At 31.2% G+C, this 24,808-nt stretch overlaps 1 protein-coding gene across 2 annotated transcripts in view; it reads left to right on the forward strand.

Annotated features, from left to right (window-relative positions):
- Nucleotides 1-20,798, forward strand: part of LOC129975061 (stearoyl-CoA desaturase-like) — a 98,730-nt gene extending 77,932 nt beyond the window's left edge. The window contains exons 2-5 of one of the 2 annotated variants that reach the window (XM_056087941.1): nt 888-1,072; nt 14,228-14,358; nt 16,624-16,829; nt 18,494-20,273. In XM_056087941.1, the coding sequence (XP_055943916.1) occupies nt 888-1,072; nt 14,228-14,358; nt 16,624-16,829; nt 18,494-18,917 (946 nt within the window). In that variant the 3' untranslated portion in view covers nt 18,918-20,273. Of the gene's footprint in view, nt 1-887; nt 1,073-14,227; nt 14,359-16,623; nt 16,830-18,493 lie in introns of both variants that reach the window. The other variant, XM_056087942.1, reaches the window with a different exon arrangement.
- The last annotated feature ends 4,010 nt before the right edge of the window (nt 20,799-24,808 follow it).

Raw genomic sequence — 24,808 nt, forward strand, 5'->3', positions numbered from 1 at the left:
CACACATAACCCTATCCTGTGCACTTTACGATTCAATAAAAATCTAACAATTCAAAGAAGAAAAACAGTGTTTTTTATTTAATTCAAATCTTGCATTAACACACTGTGCATTATTGTGTAATGCTTCATTTTTACTAACCCTAAACTGTCAGCTGTCATATGTTTTTTAATAGGATTGTCAACACTTTACTGCACGAATGGTGGCAAATTCAAAGCTTGCATTAATTTTGGGACACCTTTAACTACCTTATTTCATTTTGTAATTATGAATCCACTAGTACTCAGACAGACAAATTTCCACTGAACGGATTTCGCTCAAAGTTTGACAGAAATTTACAAATTTATATCTTATTCATATACAGTCAGAATTCCAAAATTGTATTTTTTTTTTCACATATCTGTAAAGTGGATATTTATCAAAATTCATTTCGATTTTTATGACAATTACAATAATTTCTTTATGTGAAATTGTAAACATGTATATTTTTAAAACTTTTAAATTTTTCCTTTTCGTCCTAGGATTTTATATTTATTAATTGCTTCCTTTTTTGTGTATGTTGAATTCATAGAACATTAACATACATATCCCAATTTATAGTGTTTAATCCTTTTAAGATGAAAAGGAAAAGAAAAAATTCCATGAGAATATAAACACATTTGAGATGAAAATTATGAATAAATAATTAACACTTTTTGTAATTAACTTCTCATATTCTTTATTAAATGATTAAATGCTGTTCTAACATTTTAACATAACAAAATCATAATCATTTTTAATAATAACAGAACAAATTATAATCTTTAATAAAGTCATTTTGAACTGCGATTTTAATTTTCAAATAAAGCACTTGACTCAAAATGAATATATTGTCTTCATTTTTTTTTAGAATTATTTCTGATATTGCACATGAAGAAGCCTATAATGAAAAGCAGGAAAATCAGTTGAATACTAAGCGTTACGAAATTAAGATTGTTTGGAGTCAAGTGGCTTATATAGTCTTTTTCCATGTGACAGCTTTATACGGTATATATCTGTGCTTTACGTCAACTTGTTGGAAAACTATATTTTTCGGTAAGTAATTAATAGGAATATCAGCAATTCTTTAGAATTAAAATATAAATTTCACTGATATTGAATAAGAGGCTTGATGGTAATACAACCATTCTCAGTTCAAACTTAAATTCTGATAGTTAGTGATAAACGTTACAAAAATCTTCGATGAGTTTAATGTTATTCTCTTTAATTTTTTTGCCTTCGCTTTTGAATTTGAAATTTGATAGACAGGTAAAGGTATTTTAGCCATTTTTCTGTTCTTCTAGATTATTTCATTTCCTACTTTCATGGTTCCATTTATACTAAATATTATTTCAGTTAAACAAGGGGGTGGGGGTGGGGAAGAAAGGAAAAAAAAAAAGAGAGCCATGCTGGAAAAACATGATTTCATTATTTTTTTAACGAAAACTTCTGTATTTCTATTTAAGGTATCCGACTAGGTTGTAAAAATGCTTCTTTCAGAAAAAAATTGAAATTTTTTTATGATCTGAAAATAAAATACAAACTTCATAGATTCTAAAACATATTTTGTTTTTAATATATGTAAGACAGAACTATATATACAGTACTTCAATAATACACAGCAAATAAAAATGAAATCAGAAATAATAGTATTTTTAACCGAAAATGAATGATTTTTTTTCCCGTAAACAAAAAACAAAACAATATTTGATATGTTTACATTAACTCTCTACCTACTCAGCCGCAGTTTGCTTATTTTGGGCCTTTCTGTTAAAAGAGCATGAGAACTACATTTGTCTAAAACACATTTGGATGAGCTAATTTATAAGTAGAATATATAAACGCATTTTCTGAGGAATGAATATTTCAATTTGATTGATTCACGGAAAACATGTTATCTCAAAATAAATTCAACAAAATTTCATGAAATCTTGTATGCATGTATTCAAATCTTTTGGGGGTGTTATAAACCGCGGATTTTAAGGTAGCTTCATTTAGGCATGTTCTACTGACATTCTAAGTTCAAAACAAACAAATTTTGACAAAAAAATCATTATCGGCAATTCCAAATGTTCATAAAATTTTTATTTATTAAAAAAAATTTATCTTGTGGCCTATTACATCTTATGTAGTTTAAACCATACATAGGTGAAAAAAAATTAAATATTTCCATTATTTTTTAACTTACTTTGTTTTTCCTAACATTGAAAATTTTGCTAAATTCTCATTAAATAAGCAGGGGTTTTTTCAAAACTAAAAGCAATGAGTTTATTTTTTCTTCTAATGGTGAACTTCAATTATGTTTTAGATTTCAGGTACATTAAAAAAATGTTTATGTATCATTTTTTAAAACTTCGTCTCCGAACCTAGTAAAATAACTTAAAGCAATTCAAATGTAAAAAAGATAATTAAAAAGTCCTATTTTATATCAAAAGATCTAACGGTCAAATATTTGAAACTAATCGCTAAATCATATAACAGAAAGGAACAATAAGTAAACAAAAAGTTCTCAAATTTTGAAGGAAAAACCGTTTGAAGATATTACAGTTACTAGATTCTTTATTCGATTCTATAGCATAATTTATGAAATCTCTTGTGGTTAACGTAAGAAAATTATAGAAGTTTTGAGAAAAATGCATCACATAATATTGAAGTACTAAATAGATCCTGTCAGATTCGATGGCATTTAACTATTCTTGGATTCGGTACTTATTTGGAAAAAGATCGCAAAAACGGAATTCTTCAAAGGAAAATTAACTAGGAAAACAACAAACTAATCTGAAGAAAAAGTTATCGAATAATTTTGTTGGTGTTGTAGAACATTCTTTGGTCTCCTTTTTAAAAAAAAAATAAAGATTACAGAAGTTTTGAGAAAAATGCATCACATAATATTGAAGTACTAAATAGATTCTGTCAGATTCGATGGCATTTAACTATTCTTGGATTCGGTACTTATTTGGAAAAAGATCGCAAAAACGGAATTCTTCAAAGGAAAATTAACTAGGAAAACAACAAACTAATCTGAAGAAAAAGTTATCGAATAATTTTGTTGGTGTTGTAGAACATTCTTTGGTCTCCTTTTTTAAAAAAAATAAAGATTATAGAAGTTTTGAGAAAAATGCATCACATAATATTGAAGTACTAAATAGATCCTGTCAGATTCGATGGCATTTAACTATTCTTGGATTCGGTACTTATTTGGAAAAAGATCGCAAAAACGGAATTCTTCAAAGGAAAATTAACTAGGAAAACAACAAACTAATCTGAAGAAAAAGTTATCGAATAATTTTGTTGGTGTTGTAGAACATTCTTTGGTCTCCTTTTTTAAAAAAAATAAAGATTACAGAAGTTTTGAGAAAAATGCATCACATAATATTGAAGTACTAAATAGATTCTGTCAGATTCGATGGCATTTAACTATTCTTGGATTCGGTACTTATTTGGAAAAAGATCGCAAAAACGGAATTCTTCAAAGGAAAATTAACTAGGAAAACAACAAACTAATCTGAAGAAAAAGTTATCGAATAATTTTGTTGGTGTTGTAGAACATTCTTTGGTCTCCTTTTTTAAAAAAAATAAAGATTATAGAAGTTTTGAGAAAAATGCATCACATAATATTGAAGTACTAAATAGATCCTGTCAGATTCGATGGCATTTAACTATTCTTGGATTCGGTACTTATTTCGAAAAAGATCGCAAAAACGGAATTCTTCAAAGGAAAATTAACTAGGAAAACAACAAACTAATCTGAAGAAAAATGTATCGAATAATTTTGTTGGTGTTGTAGAACATTCTTTGGTCTCCTTTTTTTAAAAAAATAAAAGAAAAGAATCTTTTTTTCTTTTTTGACAAAAGTTTAAAATAACTCATCAACTGTCAAATGATTATAATAATAGAATTGGCTATATGGCCACCAAAAACCTTAAATGTTCACCAAGATACATAAAAAAGTATATGGAATATAAAGCAATGGATGTAGAAATTACTGCTCGCCATGGACGTAGTTAAAAAAATAACTCCAGTATTAAAATTGACAGAATTGTTTTTGCTTCCATTCAGGAAGCCTAATTTATGTACGAGCAAGACGCAACGAGACACGTCAATCCACAGCGCGACACAAGAGCGTATAGAGAAAAAAGTAAACGAAATATTTATCCTCGTGGTTATATACTACGAGATTCTGTTGGGGATTTCTTTGAACGTGTCGATTTAGGTAAGGGAAAAATAGGTACACTTTAAAGAATTTTAAAATTACAATTAGAGATTTTTATTAATTCACTTGGAGCGTGTGAAAATGCAGATTAAAAATGCCACTTTTTCTATCTAATTAATTCAACAGAAGCTTTGTAAAATTGCTGAATCGGTTAAAAGCCTAAACGTTCCCATAATCTGAGTGAAGAGACAAAATACCGCTGATTTGACAAATTCTTTTAAAAGATCCCTGGGTTTCCCTTGCTTTTTGATTGGCATGCGATGGAAATCCCTATTAAAACATTACAGTATATAAAACCAGGTATAAAAGGTTTATCAGCTATTCCCTCATTCCGCTCTGTGTGCTCGTCGCTCCTGCTTGTAGGTAATGCTTTCCTCTCCGGGATGAAATAAAACGACGTCAAAAAACTGTTTCTTCAATGTTTTCGAAATTGCCTTCTGATTAAAAAATTATATACTTACATTTTAAAGAGTCGAAAAGGATAGTTTCCTGTGCAAAATTATCAAATGAATTAAAAGAATTAAAATTAAATCCACGGGGCTTCGAAGTTGCATTGCGTCACCGCAGCTCGCCGTGCACCGAAGATGGTTCCGTACTGGTTCGGCCGTTTACTTCGATCCCGGTCTGCTGGTACACTGTTTCCCGTGGCGAAGCTCCTTAGGCCGCGCTGTTGCAAGACCCTGAAATCCTTCGACTCCGTTGATATGTCTAACTCTATGCCTTCCGTAACATGTGACCTCATCCGACACTCCGACGTTCCTGCTCGGTCATTGTGTTTGTGTCCCATATCTTCTTGAGCATGCTCCTTATATCTTCAAGGAGTTGGGGCTCCTTGTCATCATAAAAAATTTCCTGCTCTTTACCTGCGGTGAATAATCCCGATCTCCACGTCATTTCCTTGTTATATTATCATCACAATTGCCTTGGCTCAATAGTGCAGTGCTCAAAATTGCCTTTTATGATTCATCAAAAAAGTGTTTAGTGTTTCCCGACTCAACGGGTGAAAATCAAGATTTATATTGTGTGTTTTTCTTTTCTTTTGATTATTAAATTTTAGAATTATTGCAAATTATATTTTTGTTTGGTGGAGTATTTACAGAGTCGAATCACTGAGACCTGGGCAAACTGTGAACAAGTGGATAGAGTAAATCAATCTTTAATCAAAAAGTGTCCAGCGACTGTCAGCAGAAAAAGTGTCATTCTGTAACACGATAATGCAAGATGATCTGCGCAAGACGAAACCCGAGAAAAATTAATGAGTCAGGTTGGGAGGTACCCCTCCTATTCCACCCGATATTGCGCCATCGGATTTCCATTTATTGCGATAGCTACATTATTTTTTAAGTGGTAAAAAATTTGAAAATTTGGATCATGTTCAAGATACCATTTCCTGATATTTTTCTCAAAAACTAATTGATTATTATCGATCCAGCTTTGAAAATTGCCCACTAAATGGCAAAAGGTTGTTGATAATAGGGTGATTACATCACATTGATTTAAAATAAAAACTTGGTAAAACTTTATATGTTTGAATTTAACTTCGAGAAACGACATTTCAGTTTCCCTAATGTTTTCAGGTATGCACCCAAGAATCATAAGAAAAATATCTATTCAATTCTAATACTTATAATTACTGTGAGAAAATTGTGAAAAATTGAAATGGAAACCTCTGATTCTTTTTATTCGAATGTACACTCCATTGTGAAAACCCTAAATATGAACTCAAATGACATATCACAAACAGGCGCTAAACAGACTAAAACAAAAAGAAAACACAATCTTTTTCTAATGATGTCATATTTCAAATTGTGAAAATTCTTATACAGACAACTGAATCTCTTTTGAAACGAGAAGAAGGGATCAAGATGCACAGAGTTCGTGGTTTGCTAAAAGACGCCATCGTGACTGACTACATTGCATTACGTGAAAAAAAAAAGCAAACATATAAGATATGAAACATATGTCTCATATCTTAATTTCTTGTTCTTTGATTATGCCACTTACAGGGAAATAATGAAAAAATTAAGGGAAAATGTAAAACTTTATTACTTGAATGGACAAAATACCGCAGAGGCAATCAGTGCCTACCACAGAAATCATGAGCTTCACTGAGGCCTGTGCACTTTGAAATATATATGCAGGTCAGAAGAAACATTTTGCACATGCGATTGATCCCGGCCTGGACGACCTTCCATTCCTATCCAGATTATCTCTGAAATACATGAGACGATAAGTAAATTCGTGCTGCAAATTCGCGTAATATTTCACTCTTTCTACATTTGTCGAATTCTGCGGTTCCGAAAAATCTGCACACTGTTTCCAGTGTGCCCAGGTGTTGCAAGCGAGAGATTATCAATTCTGGATACATTTTTCTAATGAACTCTTCAGCCTGTAGGAGGATGATAATCTTTGACCTTTATGGATTCTGTGGATACATAAGTCTCGCCTTTCGTGGCCTGGTAATTTTCCTTCTAGGAACTACATGCTCTGGGCATGCAATAATCTTCTTGATGTGGTTGCATTTCCATTACACGAAGAAGTGACAGTGTAATGCGGTATAGTAAGCATTTTCATTCGTGATCCTTAACATTTTTGAAGAAGTTCCTACTGGTATACAAACGTTGCTGTACTACCGTGCGTGATTTTTTTTTTTTTGAAGTGGACACACCAGATGAAAAATTTGTGTAACACAATTATTGCTTTTAGTATCGTAGTCTGTCTAGTGCGAGGGATTTTTGTGCGACACTTGCAGTTTAAACGTCATATATGGTTTTTCAGAATGGAAAAAATTTTCAAATTTAAAAATAAGTGTCATTTTTTGAAAGTTTTGAAAATTTTGTCACTGTAACCTTAACTGTTAAATTGTTATTTTTCATATGATTTCTGAGTACAAATACCTTAAATCAAAATTTAATTCGGTATCTATGAAAGATCTGATAGCTGGAGCCTCATACATTAGAATAGTATTTTGTAATCCCTTGGGCTTAGTGAATTATATTCTATGAGTAATTTTATTAAGCATTGCCTAAGGCAGCTGTGTACTTTTTTCGTCTTTATGTGTCAGTACATTGGATTTTTTTTTTCACATAAATCGTTTTGGGAGCCTTCTGGGAATGCACAGGATTCAAATACACCAAATAAAGCTAATTTAAATGTCGAATAATATTGAATGCTATCTTGCATTTAACTATATATACACGTTTTTTGTTTTTTTTTCCTGCAATGAAAGAATAGCGTATTCCAGAAGGAAATCCGAGAAACATATTTGACATATCCTTTATTTGACTTCTTCATCACACAATGCGGTATACTATTTCCATGATATTTTATGGTATTTATATATTTAAGGATAAATGAGCAAAATTTAAAAACTCTCTGGGTAATTATCATTCAGTAAATTTTATATATTATGGACAGTTAAATATTTCCTTGTATAAATAATTTTTCTTATTTTACAAAAAAAAAAAAAAAAAAAAAAACCGTACGAAATTAATCAAACATTAATGTGTGACAGAATTCATAAATTGGAAAACATGTGTGTTATATAGTTTTTTTAACCAAAGGAGTGCTCGTTTACGTGCAATATATTATGAACAACTAAATGTTTCCTTGGATCAATCACTACACAAAAAATGATGAATTAAGAATCTACCAAGCTTAATCAAACATTAATGAGTGGTAGAATTTACAAATTGGAAAACATGTTTGTTATATGAATTGGCTCAGCTTAATTAAAGCGTTTACTCAGCTTAATCAGTCTTATTATATTAATGCATTATGAAATTATTCCAAATCTTCCTCGAAAAGGTTAAGAACATATCATTTTAATTGACAAAACATTTTAAAATTCGCATAATCATCTATCCGAGTATATTTGCATTAATTAGTCATACAATATTTGACAAAGATATTTGAAAATGCAAAAATTTAGTTGAATAAAATTGAACGATTTCAAATGAATAAATTTAATGAATCCATTTAAAAAATTTGTGTGAAGAGCCTTAGTACCTAGGCTTTCTACTCAATTTGAAGTAGCATCAGAGGGGAAAAAAGAACTTATGCACCATTGGTTTGTCAATTGAGTAGAAAAAATATTGCTTAAAAGCGTTTAAGGTGATAACTGCAGTTCTTGAGATGCAATTAATTTCGGAAGGAGCTATAGAGCTTCAAGTGGCAAAGTTCTTTTAGTAGTGGAATAAGGAAAGGAGTATCTTTCATTGCAGTTTGCATAGTTGATTTGTTTCTCGATTATGGGATTTTCATCAGTTTTGAGTGGATTAAAAGATTCTGGAAAGTTCTTTAATGAAATCATCGAGTTTGGGAGTTTTAATATCTCTGTGTAAAATAACATTCCGAATAAACCAGGATGGATTAGTAACAATAGGAAATATTTTATTTTGTAAAACTTGAATTACGGTTGGTTTTAGCAGCGAGTCCCCAAATTTGAGCAGCATAAGTGAGGATAGGTCTTAAAACTTGTTTATGTGATAACATTTAATTTTTTAGTGAAAAAGGAGGTGGGACGTGTACCAATGAGTGGGATAATGGAGTGAACTTTAGCCCAGAACTTCTTTTTACTGTTGTTGATATGGCTTTTATAAACGAGCTCATTGTCTAGGATCAGTCCAAGATATTTCACTTCTTTTTCCCAAGACAGATCATTTTCAAAGAATGCGAGAGTAGGTAGCTTTTTCTTTTAGCTGCCCTTTCCCGAACATGATGACATGAATACTGGTGTTCAGGAATCCTTTCTGAAGTTTTTTTCTGACAAAATTAGTGCTACTGCCCCGCATAAGGATAGCAATATCATCAGCAAAGAAAGAAGCAGTTTGTGATGTAGTTATTGAGAAAGTCAGCTGTAAAGATGGTATAAAGTACAGGACTAAGAACACTTCCTTAAGGCGTCCCAGCTTTCACTTCACCCTTTGAGGGAAGAATATCATTTATTTTAACTTGAAATGTTCTTTTACTGAGGAAATAGAATATTAGTGAATTCATTTGTCACATTACACATATTATACATCAGAAAATTCTACTAAAAGAATTTTTTATTTACTAAGATACATGACAATGGGTTTGAAAATATTTCTAGGACATCGCTTCGGAGGAGATTTTTCTTTGTTTTATTTACAACTAGCCGCCTTTGGCGACCAGCCGGTTCACCAATCTTAATGTTCGTTAAAATTTTAATAATTAAATATTTTATGCAATTCCAACTTTAATAGATTCTTCAGCAAAATATTTTAAAACTTCAAATTTTGATAGTCATATAATTCACTCATAATATTATAAAGGCCTTCAGTCATAACGTGATATGTATCTCTCTCATTTTCTGTTACCCCTCGTAGAATTTATGCTTTAAATTAAAGTGTAAAGGATTAATCTGCAATTAATATAATAATATTTTTTTACTGAAACAAAGCATTTTTTTTAATAATATGATTACTGATAATAGAGTTACTGAGCGTTTAAACTTTATGGGCACTAAAGAGTATTTTTCTTAATTTATATAATATCTCAAGAATTTGTCAACAACATTTTCTCAGATTCATCATGAACAGATCGATTAATGAACAATGTTTCATTTTAAATGCATTAAACACTAAGAAAATAAAATGAATCGTTTAAAATAATCGGTCTAAAACAGGTTTAAAAAACTACATAACAAACGATGTACTTGTATAAGCATATACAAAAAAATATATAACTAACATAAATACAATTTAATTACAAAAGCATGCAACTAACCTAAAAATAATTTAAATCATCCGTTGAAAGTGGTTGTCATGACAACAATCAGAACAATGCGCATGCGTGAATTTTCTTCGCCAGTTAGGTAACGCAAATGCGTGAATTTTTCTACGCCAGTTGGGGTAACGCTATGCAGATTATACATTTTTAATTTCCTTTATTCTGTGTTATTTTAATTCAAAAGTACTTCAGAATGAATCTGAAACATGGATTAATTAACAATGTTTAATTTTAAATGCATAAAACATTAAGAAAATAAACAGAACCGTTTAAAATAATCCGCCGAAAAATATTAACCCTAGCCTCATGACAGTTTTGAGAAAAAAGAAACTGAAGCCTTACCCATTTGGCGGTGGGGAAAATGGAAGATTTATTTTGGCGGAAAAGTTGGCGATGGGGAAAATGGAATATTTTTTTGGCGGGAAAGTTAGTTTTTAATTAATAATTAAAATTCTAATTAAAATTTCAAAAAAAGGGACCCCAGGTGCATATTCCCGACCTCTAAGGTATACATGTACCGAATTTGATAGCTGTATGTCAAATGACCTGGCCTGTAGAGCGCCAACACACACACACACACATTGAGCTTTATTATAAGTATAGATGATAAGCGATCATTCTTCGACAGATCAACGGACTGAAAGTTTTAAGAGCAGCTGGAAATATTTGCTTTTGAATTCCGTGTTTCCGAATTGAATTTTTATGTTCCGGGACTTAACATAATAATCGAGCATTATTAAGATTTAATCCTAAGCAATCACATGAAATCCGTGTAAAGATGAAGCAAACAAAGGAGATAGTGATAGTTGGCCTTAATTCTAATTTCCAGTCTGCGGTTTCTTTTGTTAAACCTTTTCACAAAAACAGCCATGTCTCAAAATGATACCGATTAGGAGACACAGATATGGGAATAATCCATATCATCAATTTTTTTAATGAGCTATCTATTTATAATGATTTTATTATATGAGATCAATACATTCGTAATTAAAAACTTCTGAGTGATTTTAATTAAAATGTTACTATTCAGAGTTGGAATGTTTGTACTGGAAATCAACTGGATGTTTAAATGTTTTGGAAATCAACTGGAATGTTTTTCCTTTAATGTTTTTCTCGTATCCAAAATATGCATTCTTATATACTTAGCTTTTTCATATAGTGAAGAGATTCAAGCAAGGATTTTGGAATTTTTTAAAGAATGTTCTCAATTTTTATACGCACCGAGTTTTGTAGCCAAAAGCAAAAATATCAGTTGAATTCTAAGCGATGTGAAAGTAAGATTAGTTTGGAGTCAAGTGGATTAGTTTGTATTTTTTCCTTGCAGTAACTTTGTACGATATATCTTTATGTTTTACACCAATTTGTTGGAAAAGCATCTTGTTTGGTAAGTAATGAAGAAGGAATACCAGCTGTAATATGATGAATAATGCCAAATTTTGCTTTTAATGAATAATAGAATTTGAGAGTAATGCAGCCATTCTTATTTTAAACTAAAATTCTGATGGTTGAGGAAATGTGCAAAAACTGAAAGACGCGAGGCTATTAGTGTTATCTTCGAAGTTCTCAAATATTTAATTTTGCCCTCAAATTTAATTTTTTCTGAAAATTACTTTGAAGGTAATATGACAGGCAAAGATAATTCGACCACTTTCCAATTTTTTTTCTTAATAAATCCATTTCCACTAAATGTAAATTCAATTAAGCAAAAATAACAATGATAAAAAGATATTTTTTAGGATAGAAAACTTCTGCAGTTCTATTTGAAGTAATTCAAATGTAAAATAAAAAAAAAAGATCTGAAACACTTTCCTAATTATTATAAAAAATCCAATAATATTATAGAATTTGAAAAATTATTAAAAGTAAAGGCAGAGAGGACAAAATAATTACTTAAAATGGAAGTTCTTGAGTTTTTAAAGAAAAAAAAAACTCTCAGGTCTATGCCATTAGAGTTTTTATTTCTCTACAGATAGGCCTATCATATAAATATTTTGAGAAAATTCATTACAAAATATTCAAGAGCAAATAAATCTTATGGAATTCATTAGTACTTTATGTTTATTGAATTCAATAATTGGTGAAGTTACTTTGAAATTTCAAGATATTTTGAACTTATTCGACATGTTATTGCTTTATTTTATATTTTCGTTTCAATAATTTTATGAAACTATAAATGCTTTTATTTATTTATTTAAAAATTAAGTTAAATTTATAAAATATAAAATAATATATAAAGTAAATGTAAAGTTAAAAATATGAAGTAATAAATTTAAATTGTATTTAAAAATAAATTTTTTGTTTATATTAAAAAGTATGTAATAATTCTTTTATCACTTAATAAATAACTTCGGCTAAAAAAACGAAACGTGAAATAACGAAATAATGTGAAAGAAAAATTTGAATGTATGTTTTATAAATGGCTTTTGACTCAAAATTAAGAAATAATGTCTTTTCAATATGCAATGAAGTTGGATTCCCCGAGAATTCAGGATAGAGAGATTCAATTCTCATATAAGAGATACAAACCAGAGTTCTAAATTTCACAATCAAAAATTCCAAACTATAAATTAATAAAGAATTAATTAATCATTAGTTTTTTATTGACCACGAAGATATAAATATTATCTTATGCTATGAAATAAACTTTCCGTTTAGTAATACGAATCACTTTCAACCTATTTCTCTATAGAAATGATTGCTAGTCACTAAAGCGTAAAATTCTAAAAGTAAGTGAAGGCTTGGAAGTGCAAAAAATTATATTTTTGAAATGCTGGTTATTGCAATCAAAGCAAGAAGCATATATTTTGTTGGCAGAAAATAGTATTTCCTCTTTAAATATATGTAAATTTTTTAATGAGGGTTTAAAATAAAAAATTAATAATTTGAATAAAAGTCAATAATTTTAAGTATGTAAATATTTTTAATGCATACACAATAATATATTTAACATAAAATATACTTCAATTTATCATTATTCTTATTAATTAAGATTCAAAATTTTAAGTAAAGAATAACAATCAAAATTAAACGATGGATTCCCAATATTACAGGATATTTTAAGACTATTGGTAAAAACTTTAGAGAGCGATAAAACTGTATAAACGCAGAGGCAGACAGACTAATACTAGAGACATTGACCACTGTAATCTGGAGTGATAAAAATATAAATAAAAAATAAGGAACAAAGAAAATCTGTTTATTTTGAGGAACATATTTATGGAGATAAATTAAGGATACTTCTTAAAAATGCTAACATCAACATTCACCATGGTTACAGAGGTACATTATGTACATAAGTGTACATAATGTACATAAATATCAGTATTTCTTCTATGGAAACTTATGTAACATAAATCAGAATAAATTATCCATCAGAATCAACGAGGCTGTGGTTGTGGACGAGATGTTTCTTATGATGACAAGAAAAGTAGTATGAGGGGATGACGCTAGCGTTAATCTTGAAGCTCATGCTACACATAGTTTTGACGAAAGTTGGCACTGATTGTAGAAGTCATCAAACATTTTTTTTCTTTGGAAGCTGCAGTTATAGAAATCATGATTACAAGTGAATCGTCAGAATAGAAAATGTACATGATGTTAAAAACATGAAAGATTGAGTGATAACGATTTTTCGCACATTCTCCATGTGCAAGTCCAAGTGAGAGCTCACATTTATCTACAAAATGAGTTACGATCGTAGACTCTATGATGATATCTATCATGATATTTATCATGATAGATATGATATCATGATAGATGATATTTATTATGTGAGAACATAACGTTGTTTTGATTTGGGGATTTTGAAGCCTCAAAATGCACGGGTAGAAAATTGGTGATTGATCGCTTTTGAGGCATCGATTTTTCACTTTTAAGGTTATTAGAAAATGATAAAGAAAAGGTCACAATTGGCGACTTATTGTAAACAAAAAGGTACAACTTGGCGCGAATATCCGTCATGTACCGAACAAATAATTAAAACTATATTGGAGGATTGATATCTTATAGTAGAGAATTGCTGATTTGTTGTAACAAGAACAAACCAAATGTTGCTCTTTTTGTTATCCCTTTACCACTTTACGTTTATTTCAATAAGTTTCATGAGATCACTATATGATATAAATTTCATTATAAAGAAAGTATGTATTTTCGCAGTTATTTGTAAAAAAATATTTTATAAATTATTTGATTAAAATATCATATTGTAAAAATTTCTTCAAAAGTTAAGATGATTTTTTCTGTTTTAGCTTTAGCATTATGGCGCATCACAATATCCATTGGCCTTTTAGCAATCCATAGATTCTGGTCCCACCGGGCATTCAAAGCCAAATTACCTTTACAGATTTTTATGTGTATATTCACCTTTGCCCTTGGGCAGGTAAGGACTGTTTTCTTTGAAATATAAACTGAATAAATCTTTCTGCCTATGTTACAATCTATAAAAAGAAAAAAATCTTTATAGAGGAACAATTTCAGCATTAGAGTATCTTGAACGAGATAAGGACAACAAAACTTACGGGGGGGGGACTTTCAAAAAAAGAAATAAAAACTATTATCACAAAAACTTTTTTTTTTTTAGACGAAGCAATAATTTGCCGAAATTGTATTATTAATCTATCTTCAATAGCAATTGAGATAAACAAAACCAAAATTTCAACCCACCATCTCCATTTCCGTCTTTAACTTTTGAAAAGTCCCACGGGGGGGGGGGGGGTTCCTCGAAATTGAGGATGAAAAGCTTTCGGAATGGTGGCTGGTTCTCGCCACCCTTGTGGGTACACGAAAAGGTAGGGTTCTGGCTCCTCCCATCGAGGACGGGACTTACTTTCTTAAAGAAAGGTTGTATCGTGACCGGTGATTGCTATTAGGATTCAACCACATATTCCCGCCAGTGTTGCTGTTACTGCGGTCCAGTCTTTCAAGTGTGTCTTACGGCGGGTCGTAGTCAGTTTGTGATTATAAAAAAATTCTCATTTATACTTTAAGAGAATTATGGGGAAATGAAAGTCAATAACTATTTTGGAATGGATAATTCATTTATGAATTCAACGTATGGTTGGTTCAAATCAGTCAAAACTAGTAGCTTTACTTCCGATTACTAACCTTACGTGGAATCATGCCAACTATAGCAATAAAAATTTTCTTGTAAAAGAACTACGCCTAATCAAATAGCCTAGTGTATGGAGGTTACTGAACTATAGCTGCAGGTAATTTTCATATAAAACCCCCACTGGGGGTGGAGAGGTTCAATAATGATGAAGGACCTTTTTTTGGTTTTTTAAAGATTTTATTGTTTTTCCGTTTTCGGGAGTTTCTTTGAGCTTTGCCTTTCGGCGTGCTGCTACGTCGATGATGTTACAAAGACTGATGGTTTTTTACATATACCGTTAGAGGGCGTTACAAGTGAGAGGCGGGGCAACATGCTTACGTAACAAGGGGGGCACCTCAAAAATAAGGATGAGAAGATTCTGGTTTAATGGTTGGTTCTCCTCGCCTTCTTGGGTATAGAAAGAAGTGTAGCTGGCTATTTCCCATTGATGATGGGACGTACTTTTCAAAGGAGAAATTGTGCTTTTGTGAAATCATGATTTTTTTTTTCTACCATGGATATTCCGAATCATGCTGAATGAAATAAAAACCTCAAAGAGCAAACACTGATGACGCAAGTTAGATGGAGATAACATCTGGAGTATAGCACTAGAATTTAGGGTGGATGAAGAGAAAGAAATGAATTCCTTTCTTCAGAATATCATTTACTAAATGGTAGCAAAATTGATTTTTTTTTGAAGGACCATTTCTTCACTGAATGAAGCACTGATATTATTGGAGTTAGAACTTTCCAAATGTGAGATCATCACAGAAAGAGTTAAGGATTTCATGAATGTTTGAGCACCTCATGAACGAGAATTATAAGGACATCTCCACTGAAAATGAACAGTCAGTAGAAAGAGTTTCTTTACAAAGGTTATGAATAGAAATTAAAAAAAAATAATACACACAAATTTCATAGAATGACGATATTTTGTCAAAAAAGAAAGTATTCTCGGTTGCTGCATCACTCGGTTTTGTACATCAGATGCCTGCTCTTTGCATTATATTATTATTCTATATGATATAGATTCAAATAAATACTTTCAATTATATAACAACTTGCAACTGATATGTAATTTGAGATATATAACCCCGGTCCATGTTACAAGGGGATTTAAAATAAATTTCCCTCATTCAATATAGTATTTCTTCATACTAAATTGATACTAAAGCTTATGATAATAAAAGCATTTATTTTTGCACACTTTTATTTAACATGTTTCATATTTGTAAATATAGAATATTGCGATATATTTTTTACTCATTACCTGGTGTACTATATTTTTTAAATTTTTCAAATACGAGTATTAATGTGTAATATACAGTATTCTAACTTATTTTCTAATCGATTAATTGAATTAGAATTTGATTGCGTACCGAGAGCCCCATCTAGTTGTGAACTTCAGAAAAGAGGATTTTACGATTACTTAACATTTATAACAATGACTTATAAATTAGAGACAATAAAAGATAATTAAACTAAGGAATACAATTCTTTAGTTCGCTCCTAAAGTGTATTTTCAAAGACTGCGTTTCTTAAATTTATTTCTAGGGAAGTATTTTCAGTTGGTGTCGGGACCACAGAGTACATCACAAATATGTGGACACCAGTGCTGATCCATACAACATCAAACGTGGTTTCTTTTTTGCCCATATAGGATGGCTGATGTGTAGAAAGCATCCAGATGTCCTTGAAAGTGGTAATAAACTTCCCATGGATGATCTAAGAGCTGATCCAGTAGTTAGATTTAATAGAAAGTAAGTGATTATCTAAAATTTATAGAAGTGTTTACATGTAGTGTTAGATGTGATTTAGAAGATGTTGATCAAGGTAATATTGATATTAGGACAGAATAGAATCTTAGTTATAAGGCATAAATTGAATGTTTCGTCATTGGTGAGGAGTCGAAATTTGAAAAGATACCGGCTCAAGATTTAATTTGACCTATTGTGTCAAATTAAATTGTCATTTAATTTGACCTATGGAGTCCATCCCATCATTCCCCGCGTGTTGCTTCGAAATCGGACTCTAATAGAACTGAATTAAAATCGAATATTTAAAAATGGTATATAAATAATCTGATATATACAGTAAAGGATTTATGAATTTAAGGCCATATGCAGTATACATTATGAGGTCTCTCTTTTGATAATTTTTATTAACTCTTTGTTAGGCAAGGTTGCTCAGAAGAAGCATATTTTCGTACCTTCTTATGGGAGATCTACAACTCCAAATGCTTTATATGTGTACGCCAAGCATGCCATTGATCATAGATTTAGTTATTTTCAAATAACACTATATTTTTTAATGTGTTGAATAATTTTCCCTGGAAAAAAATTATATACAGTCATCCGGAATTTCCGAAATTTTTCGCTGTAACCGAAATTGCAGGAGCTCTGCTGTTTTAAATCATCATCTTGAGCGTATATTTTCAAATAACAATATATATTTTAATGTGTTGATCAAATTGCACAGGAAAAATTGTATATAGCCATCCAGAAATTCCGACATTTTTTGCCGTAATTTTAATTGCAGAAATCTGTTGTTTTAAATCATCTTTTCTTTTCAACTGACTTAGCAGATAGGCCGCTAGGGGTTCATATATAGGGAAACTGTTTTTTTAATGACCGCCCTTTACTTACAGCATAATTAGTTGGAAATATTTTATAGCAAGTTCACCATATTAACCCTTAATTGGAGAGGTGCAGCATCTTAGACCACTAAGGAGGGACTTTCGATCACCCCTATTCTATTTTTAGCTCAATCGAATGGATTGATCCTGTAGCTTCTGGTTTCAAGACCTTCACTACACATGCACTTTTTCAACCACTTTCAGAGGATGCTTTTTTTAAAAAACATTTAAACTAATTCTTTGCACGACGTCTGTGAGTCCGCACCTCTCTTTTAGTGTTCCAGTACTATACAAGGCTTAGAAGATGGCTCTAAAACTTGGTCCTCGAAATATCATCCAATCTACTGATTCTCGTTATGAAGCAGAACTCCAGAGACTTTTGAATGAAGCAGAAAATGATTTTAGTGATGAGGATAATTGTACAAAATATTTTTTCTCTGAAAATTCGCATTCAACTGATTCTGATATGTAAGTTTAAATATAATTAATTTTTCTAGTGATAATGTATTTTGAAAAATTTCTAAAACATTTTATATGTCATGAAAAATATCTGCAGAATATGTTGGCTAATTTTGATACTAATACTTTTATTAGAAAATTTAATTTGAGTGGGAAAAAATGCGGTCTCGTAGACCACACCTCCTCAGTTAAGTCCTAAATTTTCACCTCCCCAGTTAAAGGTTAACATTCTGAGTTATTTGAAACAGGCCAGATTTTTCAAATATGGTCGTAATTATTCATGCCATAGTAACCTAATTAATATCCCGTTTTACACATTTTAATTTTCAGATACTATCACCCCATGTGGATACTCTTCTGTTTTATTCTTCCAACGATTATCCCTGTCTATTTTTGGGAAGAAAAGTGGGTGGATGCCTACTGCGTGGCTGCTGTGCTGAAGTACATGTTGCAACTCCACAGTGTCTTCTGTATCAACAGCGTCGCTCACATGTACGGCTATCGACCTTTTGACAAGAAAATAGAAGCAAGGGAATCCTTCTTTGCTGAATCAGTTCAACCAGGCGAAGGTTCCCACAACTATCATCATGCGTTTCCCAGAGACTACAGAACAAAAGAGTTGATATTTTCTCTTAGCTTTTCCAGATTTTTCGTCGATTTCATGGCGGCAATTGGACAAGCATACGATTTAAAACTGTCATCGGATGATTTGATTAAAGTAAGGAAATTGAAATCTGGCGATCGAAGCAAATGATGATGCATTCTTACACAAAGAATGATCATAGTGTTTTTTTTTTAATTTTTTTTTATTATTCATAAATCATTTTAAATCAAGGACATTTTATGTTTTGTATACCTGTATATTGCATAGAAAAAAAGATAGAAATGTGAGGGATAGAAGCAAAGGGAATCTCGTGTATTGGAATATTTTTCAACTTTTAGTTTAATTATTTTCCGAAAAATACAAGGAAAAGTTTTTTTTTCTCTCGAGAAAAAGTTAATTTGATATCTGTGTTGTATTAGTAGAGGACTGTGTTCTATTACTACTTTTGACAGATTTTCAATACTAATTATTTATTGGCCTTCGTATGTAAATTTAAATTCTGTTGCAAATACTGATTTTATTTCTGTTTAGTTTTGTTCTTATTATAAATTATTAAAAAAAACGAAATCTTCTCTTTCAACATTTTTAATAATTTAATACTTTACACGGTTGTAAATGCTATCATATGCTATTGCACATCTGACCAGAGGGTGTTGTAACTGTGAGCTGGACTTATCATCATGAAAACAAACGAGGAAATTTTAACTTGAAGTTTGCTTAAAACTTAGAAATATTTTAACTAATTTTTCTATCAAGAATAAATTTCTAATCCATTGATGAATGAAAAAAATTAATTCCGGTTCCGAAAACATGTTTATCTACCCTTTTGCTAAAATGACTTTCATGATTGTGATTGAAATCTCTTGTGATTAAAATTGAGATTGAAATCTCCTGTTATCAGTATTTGCCATCATTATTTGATCAGGATCAAATAATGATGGCTATTAAAAATTATCATTTTATTCCCAATTCGAGAGAATGATCTTCAATGATGTATTTTTTTAAATTTCCTTAAATCTATAAATATTGAATTTCTGAATTGGTCAAAAGTGCAACATGGTGAAATTTTACATTTAAATCATTATAACTCATTTTTGGTTGGGAATATAAAAATCAAAGTTTGCGAAAACAATTCTATTAACCTGTCTGTAATATGGATACACTAATGTAATAATGCAACCTCTTCATTGTGTCAAAAAATGATACGAGGGAAAAGGTAATAGTTGTAATATATTCTTTTCAATAGTGAGATCAGATACACTGTTTAATTTGTTAAAGTAAATATTTCATTAAAATAATAACAAGCTAAATTAATCAATTGATTAATTAGCACAAAGACTTTCAAATTTCGTTGCGGTTGTCAGCACAGATAAAAATGGCTCGCCTAATTGTCTGTAAAACAAAATTATTAATTTTCCTTTTATCAGATTGCAAATAATATGACTATTTTGATTTCAACTTTGAAATAAAGAGTGTCTTGAATATGAGTTTAATTTTTTTTCCTTTCGCTTATGTTATTAGTAATTTATTGTTTCATTTAATATATTGGAAACTTTCTTATAAATGTTGGATGATTTGAGCTTTCGATTGTCTCATTTTTGTTTTTAGTACAATACGCCAAAGAGGGGAAGAATGGGGTGGTAACATTTGAAAATCAATAATCATCGCAAAAGCAAGCAGAAAAAAACCTCGACCAGAACAAGCCTGACATGAAATAGAAAGTTAGATTTAAAAAATTAAAACAAAATTGTTTGAATTTCCATGGCTCCATTTGAAATGGATACTTCTTGATTACAGAGGAAGAGATTGAGGCTTGGAGTGACGGATAAAGTGAATCAGCTAAATGTGAGTCATAGGATAAATGGCGGTTAAAAAATCTGAAAAAAGCATAAATAAAAATAAAATTATTTATAAAACTAAGATTAAAACAGGAACATAATTTAGACTTTAGTAGTTTGTGTTAATAGTATTGCGTACTGAATTCAGTACAACTGAATCTGAAACAAGTAAATGAACATGAAAACATATTCAAAAGAGAAAAAAAAAGTGGCAATAAAATTAGAAAGTTTGATAGGTGTAATATCAGAACTTTGATGGAATGAATATAATTCATGACTTTTGAACTTTAATCTTTATTTACTTTATGTTAGAAGGTGTATCCAATGTCTGTGGGAGAAGGGAGTTCTCAATTCCCTCCCCCCTTCCAAAAACCACGCACCAAGAATCCTCAAGATCTAAACTTCAAATTCAAAGAATAAAAAGTCAAAAGTCAATATTTTCAAAGATTTAACTTGTCGAGTCATATGCTAAAAAATCGCCTCATTTTAGAGTAAGTTCTTTATAATTTACATTGGATACGATCATTAATTTAGGATCAAGCTGTTAAGATCATTTGCTATTTAGGGTGGCATTTTTTTTTCTTTAGTTAACTATCTCAGTTCGAAAAGGCCAGGATAGTCTGGTGTAACATTCCCCGTTTCCAAGTACTGATAATACATTGTGTTGTACTGATTCATTGTGTCGTCGCTGTTACTTACTAAACTTTTCGGAATAGCCAGATGGTGGATCTTTTCACCTAGGTGGTCTCGCATCTGTTCATTAGCGACTACAATGGAAGATCACATATTTAATTCCTCGTCCCAAAGGTATTGATAATACCTTCAAAGAGAAAGGGGTGTCTAAGCATCTGGATGCTAGATGTTTCTCTTTGTGAAAGAACCTTCCCACGACCCACTGCGACGCTGAGAGAGCATACGGCTGAACCCCGATTGGACGAAGGAGAGCTCAAATGACCAATGTAAATTAAGAGGCGGTTATTGTCGCTGAAATAAAGCGCGGAGATTTTTTTAGAGGGGAGAGAAGAAACGAATTGAACTGTTAGACTATGCCCACGAGTTCGGAGAAATTACCCCTGGAGTTGTCGTGTTGCCATGATGGAGAACTGAGTTCCAAGATAAAACCTTCGAATTTGGCTGTTGTATCTCCTACTACAGGTGTAAATATCTATTTATTTAACCAAGATTAGAACAAGTTGTTTTTTGTATATATAGGGCTGTAAAATAAAGAATTGTCTGGAAATTCTGCTTCGTTATTTGATCAGTCTAGATCAGGACATTACACTGGTTGGTAGAGAGTTGGATTCGCGTTCCTTAGGTTGCGAGTTCGAACCTCGCTGGCCGAAGATTTCCCGCGTGCTTGGTGGCTGACGCGCGTATAAATCTGTTGTAGTCACAAAAACCTCCATGTCGGGAGTAATACCACTGAGGGTACTGGATCAGGGGTGATCATTCTCTGATTCAGGTCTAAATTACGATCTGTGGATAAGTGAATGAAGTCCGCCTCATAAAAAGGGTTGTGACGTGTGTGTAGTCAAGTCGTACTCTTGGCCTTAATTGGCTCTACGATAAAAACAAGAGGCGCTCCCCCTCAGGCTTAAATCGGCTGTCTTCGAACAGCGAACCTTCCGTGGCAAGTGCCATAAGAAGCAACAACATCTCAGTTCTAACTCAAACTGAAATTTATACAGATTTTGTTTTTGTAAATATAATTCATGTAACTTTATAGCTTGTATTCTGTATTATTTCAAAGAATCTTAATACATATGCTGTACTGTAATTTGTTATTGTGAAGAAAATGGTAAATATTTTAAGAATGTTTAAGAATTGTCGCAATGAAACGAAAATTAGTATTATTTAACCGATTCTAAGTTCAAAACGTAAAAAGACTAAAAATTTCGCCATACTTTTTATTTTATCTTTAATTAATGCTGTTAATGGTTACACGAATTTCATATCAAATCAGAGGGGCACTGCCTTCTCTCAACTACCAATCATATCCGAGAGAAATTCCAAGAGCATTACTTCACTGCACATTATCTTTTTGAAAAATCGTTGATCGAGTTTACCGTTCACAATCACTAAATAAAATATCTAATGCACTGATTTTATCAATTTCTATTTCGTTCAAAAACTCATGACTGACTCCTCGAAGCGTTACCAAGAGTCATCTGCTTCTATTACACTCATTTTCACGAGTTTGTTTAGTTTAGTTTGTTTGTATTAACGTCCCACTTTATAGCAACACTATGGCTATTTTGGGACGGACTTCGTAATTTTGTACCCCGTTCAGAAGACGAGGACAACACCTGAGATCACATCCCCCTCACCAACCTTCCACATCACACCAGTGGGAGGACGGATGCCCCTGGCGGATTTAACGCGCGCCAGACCCGTTTACATGACGGTTCTTCGGTGCAATTTCAATAGATTTTATTCTTTTGCAAGTGCAGCTAAACAATCCAGCATTAGGGCATGGCATCATTTACTGCTAAAACTCCAAATTTATCAATTACAATAATAATGATGCAATTATAAATTAAAATGTTACTTTTTTATTTTGAGAAGATGTATTTCCACAAAATTTGCAGACATGATTATATTAATGTCATTAACATGATCACTGAATACACTTGGTTAGAAAAATTAATTTGATCATATCTGCCGACTTTGATTAAATACATCTATTGTGAAAAAATTATAATCGAAATATTGCTACTGTAAAACAAGTAAATGTGGTACAATAATGAAGCAGTATTCTGATTGGTTAACAATATTTCAAAGATGCGAAATCGTCAATTTGGTGACAGAAATTGGCAAAATTATCTTACAGTTGAGGCTGGGGGGAGGGGTATAAAAAAGTTTCATTTTACAAAATCTCCCGAAATGTTGAAGAAGGAGGTAGACTATCTTTGTTGACGCATCGAGGGTCAATCATATGAAGTAAATTGGTTTTTAACGACGAGCTTTGTCGCAAGATTTCTTCACAGATAATGTAGTTTTGCTCATACGATTTCTCTCAAAAATGGAGGCAAGAGAGTGTCAAACGACTTTTTATGGCATATCTAGGGTACATGATCTTTCATACGAAAAACAAAATTATCCAAATTGTTTCAGCAGTTTTGGTAGACGAACTTTGTCACAAGATTTCTTCATAGAGAATGTACAGAGTTGTTTAAGGCATTTATTATTTGATAACATATATAAGGCTCATGAGGTAAAATGAGTAAAATAAAAATCAGTGAAATTGGACCTGTGGTTGGAGAAGGGCGAATGGTCCATTGGTTTCCTTATTATATATATATAAAGAAATTACCATCCCACAGCTTTAAAAAAATCCTTTTTTTCTGAAAGAACCAGATGATTTTGAAAAATAACGGATTCTTGAAATTTGTTGGTCGCTTTTAATAAAAAATAAAAATAAAGAGCAATAATAAAATTCTATTTATTTTTAAAAATAATAATAATCAAAATATGCATAAAATGCTAGACAGATTAGAATACTTTACATTTAAAATATTAAGTATTTTAAAAAGAGTTAATTTAAAGGTGCGTTAAGATTCTGGCTAGTATAATATTAAATATATTTTTACTTTCTCACTTAAGACGCTTATACTCAGTAACTTTCAAAAATTAATTTTATTTTCGACAGCTCTAAAATTGATTATTAAGTTGTTTTTTTATAAGTACTTTCAATTTTTTTCACAAATACTGAAATATCAGCAATGTTTTAATGAAGTTTCTATTTTTTTACATTTAACGAAATAGAAAATATTTCATTGTAAAAACGAAAAAAAATAATCTAATATCGGGTAATGTTGGGTATATCAGATAGTTTTAAATACATTTGTCGCTGCATTTAATTTTGAAATTCTGGCTCAAAGATGAGTCATCGTCAAAAGACGGGAGTCATCATTAAAGCATTTTTAACTATCGTGTTCACAGATAGACACACTTAATTCCAAAGATCACTTTTTCGAATTCTTGAGGACCAAATTGTGAAGATTCGTCAAACTCTCGAGTTCGAATATTTAGATAATACTCTCTCTTTATATACTTTGTATACGAGAAAATAAAAATGAGCACAGAAAAACACACATATTGTATGAAACACAAAGAAGATATTTTATAGCGAAATATTTAGCTTCCAGGTATCCTGGTCGCACAAGCAAATATACTAGTCCTCGCTACCTAAAAAAAAACTAT

The sequence above is a fragment of the Argiope bruennichi genome, chromosome 7 (genome assembly GCF_947563725.1).
Source record: "Argiope bruennichi chromosome 7, qqArgBrue1.1, whole genome shotgun sequence".
NCBI classification, from domain to species: domain Eukaryota; kingdom Metazoa; phylum Arthropoda; class Arachnida; order Araneae; family Araneidae; genus Argiope; species Argiope bruennichi.